The 9,653-nt window shown below is 46.2% G+C and overlaps 1 protein-coding gene across 3 annotated transcripts in view; it reads left to right on the forward strand.

Moving 5' to 3' along the window:
* Positions 1 to 8,802, forward strand: part of APOLD1 (apolipoprotein L domain containing 1) — a 71,884-nt gene extending 63,082 nt beyond the window's left edge. Inside the window, exons 1-2 of one of the 3 annotated variants that reach the window (XM_025401458.1) lie at positions 4,665 to 4,752; positions 5,970 to 8,802. In XM_025401458.1, coding sequence (XP_025257243.1) covers positions 4,750 to 4,752; positions 5,970 to 6,713 — 747 coding nt within the window. In that variant the 5' untranslated portion in view covers positions 4,665 to 4,749 and the 3' untranslated portion in view covers positions 6,714 to 8,802. Of the gene's footprint in view, positions 1 to 4,664; positions 4,753 to 5,753 lie in introns of those variants that run through there. The other 2 variants (XM_025401459.1, XM_025401457.1) reach the window with 2 other exon arrangements.
* Positions 8,803 to 9,653: the final 851 nt, after the last annotated feature.

Genomic DNA, 9,653 nt, shown 5'->3' on the forward strand with positions numbered 1-9,653 from the left:
AGGATTAAAAGGAAAAAGCCATCATCATGTAACTTTAATCTTGTGCCACTTTTCCACAATATTAATAAAATGAATTAATATTTTATAAATCCTGTGACTATATTGTGAATAGCAAAATATTGACATTATAAGATATAGTACATTGCAATTAAAAGAAATAAGCCACAATTTTTTATATTCCATTATAGAATTTCTTCATTTTAAAAAATCAACTGAGAGGCAAGGTGTTGTGGCTCACACCTATAATCCTGGCACTTTGGGAGGCCAAGGCGGGTGGATCACCTGAGGTCAGGAGTTCGAGACCAGCCTGGCCAACATGATGAAACCCCATCTCTACTAAAAATACAAAAGATTAGCCAGGTGTGGTGGCAGGCACTTGTAATCCCAGCTACTTGGGTGGCTGAGGCAGGAGAATTGTTTGAACCCGGGAGGCGGAGGTTGCAGTGAGCCAAAATCACGCCATTGCCTGGGCAACAAGAGCGAAACTCCAACTCAAAAAAATAAAAAATAAAATAACTGAGAGCCTGAAAAAATGGAAGTGGCCCAGGCCTTTGAAAGGCCTTGAGCATAATTATCACTTTATCTTTTTTCTTTTCTTTTTTTTTTTTTTTTTTGAGATGGAGTCTCACTCTGTCACCCAGGCTGGAGTGCAGTGGCATGATCTCAGCTCACTGCAACCTCCACCTCCCGGGTTCAAGCGATTCTCTGCCTCAGTCTCCCGAGTAGCTGGGATTACAGGCGCCCGCCACCTCGCCCAGCTAATTTTTTTGGTATTTTTAGTAGAGACAGGGTTTCACCATCTTGGCCAGGCTGGTCTTGAACTCCTGACCTTGTGATCCACCCGCCTCAGCCTCCCAAAGTGCTGGGATTACAGGCGTGAGCCACGGCGCCTGGCCCACTTAATCTTTAAAATGTGATAGTTTTAAGTAGGGGCCTAAAGCAAATGGGTTGTTGATAACTATAAAAATGCCTAGCTAACATGGTCCTTTCCACTAGACTTACTATTTCTGCTGCCATGTAACAAGTGGTCAGAAAACTACCAGTTCTGACTGGGCGTGGTGGCTCATGCCTGTAATCCTAGCACTTTGGGAGGCTGACGCGGGCAGATCACCTGAGGTCAGGAGTTTGAGACCTGCTTGGCCAACAATGTGAAACCCCATCTATACTAAAGATACAAAAATTACCTGGGCATAATGGTGAGTGCCTGTAATCCCAGCTACTTGGAAGGCTGAGGCAGGAGAATTGTTTGAATCTGGGAGGCAGAGATTGCAGTGAGCCGAGATCGCACCACTGCACTCCAGCCTGGGCAACAGAGCGAGACTCTGTCTCAACAAAACAAAACAAAATGAAACAAAACTACCAGTTCCTAGAGCAGTGGTTCACAAACCCGGCTGCAGGTAGGAATCACCTGTATTTTCCCAGATCCCACTTCAGATCACTTGAATTAGATTGTCTAGGGCTGGGGCCTGAAGATTCCTATGCTTAAAAAGCTGTCTATCTCTCTTCCTTCCTACACTGAATTTCCTTATGGTTCGAGGACTCAGAATTCAAGCTAGTATAGCTAATGCCACAGTTCAGCTGCTTCAAGAGTTCAACACAGTGAGAACTTGTCTCTACAAAAAGTCAAAAAATGAGGCGGGAGGATTGCTTGAGCTCAGGAGGTCGAGGCTGTAGTGAGGCGTGATCGTGCCATTATGCCTGAGTGACAGAGCGAGACCCTGACTCAAAAAAAAAAAAAAAAAAAAAAAAAGAATTGAACAGATCTGAAGGCTACTTTGAGGGCCAACCACCATTTTCAATGTAGTCTCTCTAGGGTGATATGTTGGAAGTGTCCAGAAAACAATTTTAAAAGAAGTTTGAGGATGTGGTCCACATACTTTTTTGGGAAACTGACCACACAGAACTTTTGATCAAAATGCCTTCATTTGTTCCTAAAATGTCTTATTGTGTCTTTACTATATGAAATTAATGCTGGCTGGGCATGGTGGCTCATGCCTGTAATACCAGCAGTTAGGAGGGCGAGGCAGGCAGATCACCTGAGGTCAGGAGTTCGAGACCAGCCTGTCCAACATGGAGAAACCCTGTCTCTACTAAAAGTACAACAATTAAGCAGATGTAGTGGTACGCACCTGTAGTCCCAGTTTCTTGGGAGGCTGAGGCAGCAGAATCGCTTGAACCCGGGAGGCGGAGATTGCAGTGAGCTGAGATCATGCCACTGCACTCTAGCCTGGGTGACAGACTGAGACTCTGTCTCAAAAATAAATAAATAAATAAATAAATAAATAAATGTAAACAAATGCTGAATTGAAATTGTTAAGTTCAAGTGTTAGTTCTTACAAACAAGGTGAAGTACCAGTTGGGTTTTTTTTTTTTTTTTAAGAGATAGAGTCTTACTCTGTTACCCAGGCTGGAGTACAGTGGTGTGATCTTGGCTCACTGCAACCTCTGCCTCCCAGGTTGAAGTGATCTTCCTGCCTCAGCCTCCTGAGTAGCTGATACTACAGGTGTGTGCCACCACACACAGTTAGTTTTTTTGCATTTTTAGTAGGGACGGGGTTTCACCATGTTGGTCAGGCTGGTCTCGAACTCCTGACTTCAGGTGATCCACCAGCCTCAGCCTCCCAAAGTGCTGGGATTACAGTGGTGAGCCACCACACTCGGCCCCAGTTGTTTTTTGGTTTTTTTTTTTTTTTGAGACAAGGTTTCACTCTATCACCTAGGCTGCATTGTAGTGGTACCATTATAGCTCACTGCAGCCTTGACCTCCGGGGCGCAAGTGATCCTCCTGCCTCAGCCTCCTGAATAGCTAGGACTACAGGTGTGAATCACTATGCCCAGCCAATTTTTAAATTTCTTGTAAAGATGGGGTCTCATTATGTCGGCCAGGCTGGTCTTGAACTCCTGACTTCAAGTGACCCTCCCTCCTCTGCCTCCCAAAGTGCTGGGATTATAGGCATGGGCCACCATGAATGGCCAAAGTACCAGGTTTTTATGGGCAGTAAAACTTTAGCCCAAACTGTCAATGAACTCAACTTTTTTTGCCTCCATAAAGAGGCAAATACAAAGAAAATGGGGTTTCAACACAGAGAAAAACAAATTCCAAGAGATGGGCTGGGATCAGTATACATGCTGTCTATTCTCCTCTACCTTCTGGTTCTTCATCCTACCTCTGTACTATGATGTTGATGCTCTGAAGAAGACCCTGTATCCCAGCAATATTCCTCATCTATAAAATATTTAATTGTGTTCCTCTAAACCCAAAACACACAAGATGATGTCCAGGAAGTTAGAGGAACATATGTCAGCTGAAGAATTAGGTACGTTCCCTCCTGTTTACCTCCCCAGTTCACCCTGGCCCGCATCCGGTTTGGAGTGTCCATGTCTATGGAGACAGAGGAGGATGTTCTTCCACTTCTAACCTCAAAAGGACACACTGGAGGCATCTAGATTGAGGTTACAGTTATCCTTTGAGGAGCCGTAAGAAGAATATTTGGAAGTAGATCAAATCTAGAGTAATCAAGTGTGAAAGGACTATGGTTGTGAGTAGTAGCAAATAGTACTGTTGCTACTGCTGCTACTGTTGCTATACTGTGTTGATAAATACAAAGTATAGTCATAAAGGTGGGGGACTGAATCATGATCCAGAATGATATGGCTGTTAAGGCTTTCCAGGTCAGCCAGACAGTTGAGATAATCCTTATTCAAGTGAGAAACGAATTTGGCCCTCCTTATCTGGAGGAGAGGGTTGGAAGGATGATGGATGGATTTGGGGCCATATAGTAGGACTGAATTCCTAGGCTGAGCTCCAACGACCTCCGAATGCCCCAGAGATATCTGTGTTCCATCTGATCTGGTCTGCAGCAAGTCCACAGAAGCTACACTCACTTTTTCCTGCTGAATTGTCAAAATAATTGCCCTTCAGCCCATGCCTCGCTACGCTGTAGACAGAATCCACTCATTTCCCTGTCACATGGGCTACAATTGCTACTTCAAATGAAAACCTGGGAAGCCAGTTCCCTGCTGCGGTTGAAAGCATATAATTAGCTCCTCGTGCAACCTGACCCCACTGATTTTTCTGATGCATGTGGCCTAGAGTGTGCCCTTTCTGAGACCTCCAATGTCTTCTCCACAGCTGGGGATGCCCAAAACTGCATGCAGCACTTCCTCCGGGTGTGGCCTTGCATTCTTAGGGCTGCAGGGTACCCGCCGCATGCCAAATGGATCACAGGCTCCAGCCACTCACAGATTCACAATGCTTTTAAAAATACAGCAGTGGAGTATGAGTGGCTATATCAGATATGAAGGTTTTCCACACCCTCCCTTTTCTTTTAAAATATGATTTTGTAATGGTGGCCTCAAGAAACACTATAATTGGTCAGCCTGGGGTGCGTTTGAAGGCCTTCCCTATGGCGTCATTAGCTATTCTCAGGAAAGGCAGGGTATCCCCCTGGGAGAATGACAACACACTTGTTTCAAGTTAGGGAAGAGCCTGTGGTTCTCTTCCTGCGTTCAGGGGCAAGCGAACACACAATGTTCGTTTCCTAAATACGGGATGTGCTGTGCTGGCAGGCCATTTTCCACCATGTCACGTCCTTCTGGATGAAGGCAGCAGGGGTCAGGACAGGAAATGGCAAATTCTCAGAATGAGACAAGGCTTTCCCAGGGCAGCCATTGGTTCTCTGGGACTATAAAGCACACTCATCCAGAAACAGCCTCAGATTTTACTTTCCTGGAGGCAGACAGAAGTGAATGGTAAGTGGGGAACCCCGAGGCATATATTCGGGATGATTTTTTCTCATTTTCTCTTTTTACCTGGAAAATTACCCCTGGTGGGTTGGATTATGGAAGCATGGAAGTAAAATTAAGTCCTATGAGTAAGGAGATCAGGATTCTAGACTGGGCTCTGTGAAGAATCAGCTGCTTCTAGAATCTGATGTCTGATGCAGGCAATTCTTCCAGACGAGAATGATTTCTGCCCTGATAGCTCAGTTTTGAAATGCTCTATTTCTATGGCTCATTTGCCACTTCTAAGAAGTTCCTAATAATGAAGACTACAGTGGACATGAAGGTGGGAATCTTGGCAACGAGGATGAATGTACTTTTCCCCCAAGATGTACAACTTGTTAGTATCTTTGTCAGTCATCTTCAGTTGGCTTCAGCGTGGTACAAGTTGTTGAACAAAAATTTTGGCCGCTTTATCTTATTCAACCATTACTCATTTTTAAAAGAAAACGTTCATAACAAAGAGACATAATGGTATTAATTTAATGTGACTGAGTTTAAATTAAGCACCCAGCAAAGATTGATGTTTCTGAAGATCTAAGGAGCCCTAGTTAGAATAAACAACGCAAACCTCACTTTAGGTTTGATTCTAAGAAAAGAGCCTGGAAGAATCACAAGCAAAAGAGTTGCTTCAGGCAAGCATCTAACTTAGATTAGTTTCTTCTGCTTGGTAGAAAATATGATTTTTGAGATTTTGGTGACGTCTTTTTCATACATTAGAGAGAGAGAAAAGTGTGTTGCAAAACTTCTAGGATCCAATTTTCATAAGATGAAAGGGCTTTGTAAACTGTACAACCCACCACTTACAAAGTGTTATCTTAAATAGAGCAAAGGCCTCAGTATTGGAGAAGTCTTCTAATACCACGCCCCTCCCAGTTTAAATCTTATTTAACACATAGCTGATGAAACCCATCCTTAGCGTTCCCTGGGAGAGAAGCAGAAGATAGCATTATTCCTATTTCCATATGCAGAGATAAGGTCCTGAGAACTTGTGTGGCTCCCCCCGATTCCAGAACAGGTCTTTGAGAACTTGATTCATGATCCACTGGAAATAGACCCGTTCCCCTAGCGGGGCAGTGGCTGCTCCGCTGAACTCGTGCCAACTTCCCGCTGGCGTCCAGGCAGCAGGGAGGGAGCGGCGGCTGGCACGGAGACTCCAGGCTGACCGCGTGTCTGTGTCCCCGCAGGGAATGGAGAGGCCGGCAGCCCGGGAGCCACATGGGCCGGACGCACTGAGGCGCTTCCAGGGGCTGCTGCTGGACCGCCGAGGCCGGCTGCACGGCCAGGTGCTGCGCCTGCGCGAGGTGGCCCGGCGCCTGGAGCGCCTGCGCAGGCGCTCCCTGGTGGCCAACGTGGCTGGCAGCTCGCTGAGCGCAACAGGCGCCCTCGCAGCCATCGTGGGGCTCTCGCTCAGCCCGGTCACCCTGGGGGCCTCGCTGCTGGCGTCGGCCGTGGGGCTGGGGGTGGCCACAGCCGGAGGGGCTGTCACCATCACGTCCGACCTCTCGCTGATCTTCTGCAACTCCCGGGAGCTGCGGAGGGTGCAGGAGATCGCGGCCACCTGCCAGGACCAGATGCGGGAGATCCTGAGCTGCCTGGAGTTCTTCTGCCGCTGGCAGGGCTGCGGGGACCGCCAGCTGCTGCAGTGCGGCAGGAACGCCTCCATCGCCCTGTACAATTCTGTCTACTTCATCGTCTTCTTCGGCTCACGTGGCTTCCTCATCCCCAGGCGGGCGGAGGGGAACACCAAGGTTAGCCAGGCCGTGCTGAAGGCCAAAGTTCAGAAACTGGCCGAGAGCCTGGAGTCCTGCACGGGGGCTCTGGACGAACTCAGCGAACAGCTGGAGTCTCGGGTCCAGCTCTGCACCAAGTACAGCCGTGGCCACGACCTCAAGATCTCTGCTGACCAGCGTGCAGGGTTGTTTTTCTGAGAACATCCTTTCCCCCTAATGACCGAGGCCAGCAAATCATCCCCATGGGATGCTCCAGATTTTGTAGCTCCCTTAGGAAAACACCACGCTGGGTTAGGAGCCGAAGGCAAAGGATGAGAAAAACTGGTTTTGAAGTGGGTGGGTCCCCAGAGCCCTTCTTTTCCCATAACTGTGACATCTGCCTGGGCTTGAGTGCTACGGACTTTTCAGTTGTGTGATCCTAGTGGAAGAATGTGACCCCAAAACTCTTTTTCCTTTATCAAAACCTTTCTGTCTAAACACAGCTGGGCAGGCACTACTGTTTGAAAGTTACTTCCGGGTCCCTGGCCCTGCCCTGGCGGCCTGACCTGAGACTGGAGAGAGTGCCGCCCTCTGGGTCCTCTCCAAGTCCTACTAGTCTTTGAAGTCCTCAAAATGCCCATGAAAGAAGGCATTTGCCTCTCTTCCAGAATGTCTGATACAAAGAACTGCAGAATCCAGAGCAAATCAGCCCTTCTCTAAACGTTGTAGGACGGTTCAGAACTCAGAGAGGGCCCTGGTGTTGACATGTCCTCCTCTTCCCTTTCCCTTCAGCTTACCCACTCCCAGATGCAGCCTGAGTATGCAGTAGGCCTTTCCTGAGTGGCTCCCAATCCAGTCCTCCAAGTACTCAGAGGGGAAGCCGGTTAAACCATCATCTAAGTCCTGCTCCCTCACATGAAGAAGCTGAGGGCCCGATAGATGGAGCGACTGCCAACTTCATTTCCCGACATCATTGTGTTCAGAAGAGAGTGATGGGTTGAGTTAGACAATCCTGGGCTTGAGACAGGCTTTGTCACTACTGTGTGAGTGTAGCCACCTAATCTGTCTTTGACTGTGTAAAACAAAGATGATAAAACCTCATCCGGTTGTGAGATATTAAATGAGCCAAAGTGCCTAGCATAGTGCTGGCTCATATAGTGTAGTCCCTGGAATGGCAGATTAACACCACCCGGGAACTTGTTAGAAAGGCAAATTCTTGGACACAACCCCCCTGACTTATGGAATCAGAAACTCTGGATGTGGAGCCCGGCAACCTGAGTTTAAACAATTTCTCTCCGTGGTTCTGCGGCACACTAAGGTTTGAAAACCACTGCAACAAATGCTAACTTCTAATCCCCTTGATGAGCTTTCACGAAGTTTCGCAGCTTCTCTAGGGACTCCACGGTCTTCAGAGTCATTCACAGATGACCAAGGACATACTGTGTCCCAGAAGCCAAAATGAGAGAGAGAGAGCGCGCGAGCACCCGTACGTGCATCCTGAGGCAGTGTCTCACCGTATGAACTAAGGGATGTAACACTGTCAGTCCATTAGAGGGCAGTGTTTCCCATCTATTGTAGAAACTGGTACAGAAAGGAACGTGAAGTTCCCGAAACTGACCTTTCTCTATTATTACCTTCTCTGAAAAGCGCCAGTCCATGTATTTTTTATTTATTTTAAGTTTGTAATTTAATTATTGTTTATTGTTTGCATTTAATTTTATTTAACCACCACATTTAGAAAATAATAAGAGCAAGTTTCTAAATGGGAGACTGCTGAGGCTCTTTGCAAGAGATGAGATTAAGTTTGAGTTTCTAAGGCAGGGCATGGGCTGGAAATAGCATTGCTTTCCTTGAATGTCTCTCTCCTTCAGGGAGACTTTTATTCTCTAGTGTTTTAAGTGATCCTTTTAAGTAAGTGCGGAGAGTCTTAAAGAGCAAGACCAGGAGCTGAGTTTAAGCTTGTAATGGAGGCTTGCATTGTGGGATATATAACTGAGGAAGCATATTTATCCTGAAGGTATTTTACCAGAAGATAACACTTGACCTGGAAAAGGAACCTATTTAGTTCAGGAAAGATAAAAAGTTTAGAGGTATGTGAAGGAAGCACTCAGACCTTGCAAGCCTGGTGTCCTATCAAGTTATGTCTTATGGGTGACAGACAAAATATCCCGTCTTATGCTGGTGATGTGTTGCATTTTCACTTCGGGGTCTGTAAGAAACTGTCAGCGAAAATGTATACAATTCCTTCAGTTTCCATTCTTAACAACCGTAATGTTGAAAAGTAAGTTGAAAAGTCTTTGGGACCATACATGCAAAAACTGTGCCTCTGTTATTTAATTATTTAAAATTCTGTAAATGTACCCAATCTGCCCCCACCCTTCCCAATGATGGCAGCATGTCTGAGGAAGTATAATTTCAGTGCCGGGGTTGTGGAGAGGAGGTGATGCTTCTGTATTTTTATTTTTCCTATAAATCGCAATTGGTCTGTATTGGTCTGGTTTATTTTGAAATTTATCTTGGTTTATTTTCAAGCTGGTGTTATCTCCTAGACTGCTTCACCCAGATACTAGCTTTTTTTTTTTTTTTTTTTGAGACACTCTGTCACCTAGGCTGGAGTATAGTGGTTTGATCTCGGCTCACTACAACCTCCGACTCCTGGGTTCCAGCGATTCTACTGCCTCAGCCTCCTGAGTAGCTGGGATTACAGACGTGCAGCGGCACATCCGGCTAATTTTTTATATTTTTAGTAGAGACACAGTTTCACTATGTTGGCCAGGCTGGTCTTGAACTCCTGGCCTTATGTGATCCACCCACCTTGGCCTTCCAAAGTGCTCGGATTACAGGCGTGAGCCACCTCGCCTGGCCAGATGCTAGCATTTTAGATCACCAGAATGTACTTCACATTGTTAGTTGTGTTATGGCATAAAGATACAACCATTCCCTAACTACATCTTTTATTAATGCTTAAGTTTAAGTTATATTCTTCCAATGCCTGAGCTATTCCCTAGAAATAAACTGGGCAATTCTGGAAGCAGAAGCCCTAACAGCAGCAGCAAACTTTCCTGTCATTAGAATATTGTGGGTGTATCAAAAGTTCTATACTTTTGAAGTTATGATTTCAGTGACCCACTTTATTTCTAAGGAAGAGTGTCTACTTTG

Source organism: Theropithecus gelada, chromosome 11, assembly GCF_003255815.1.
Source record: "Theropithecus gelada isolate Dixy chromosome 11, Tgel_1.0, whole genome shotgun sequence".
Lineage (NCBI taxonomy): Eukaryota > Metazoa > Chordata > Mammalia > Primates > Cercopithecidae > Theropithecus > Theropithecus gelada.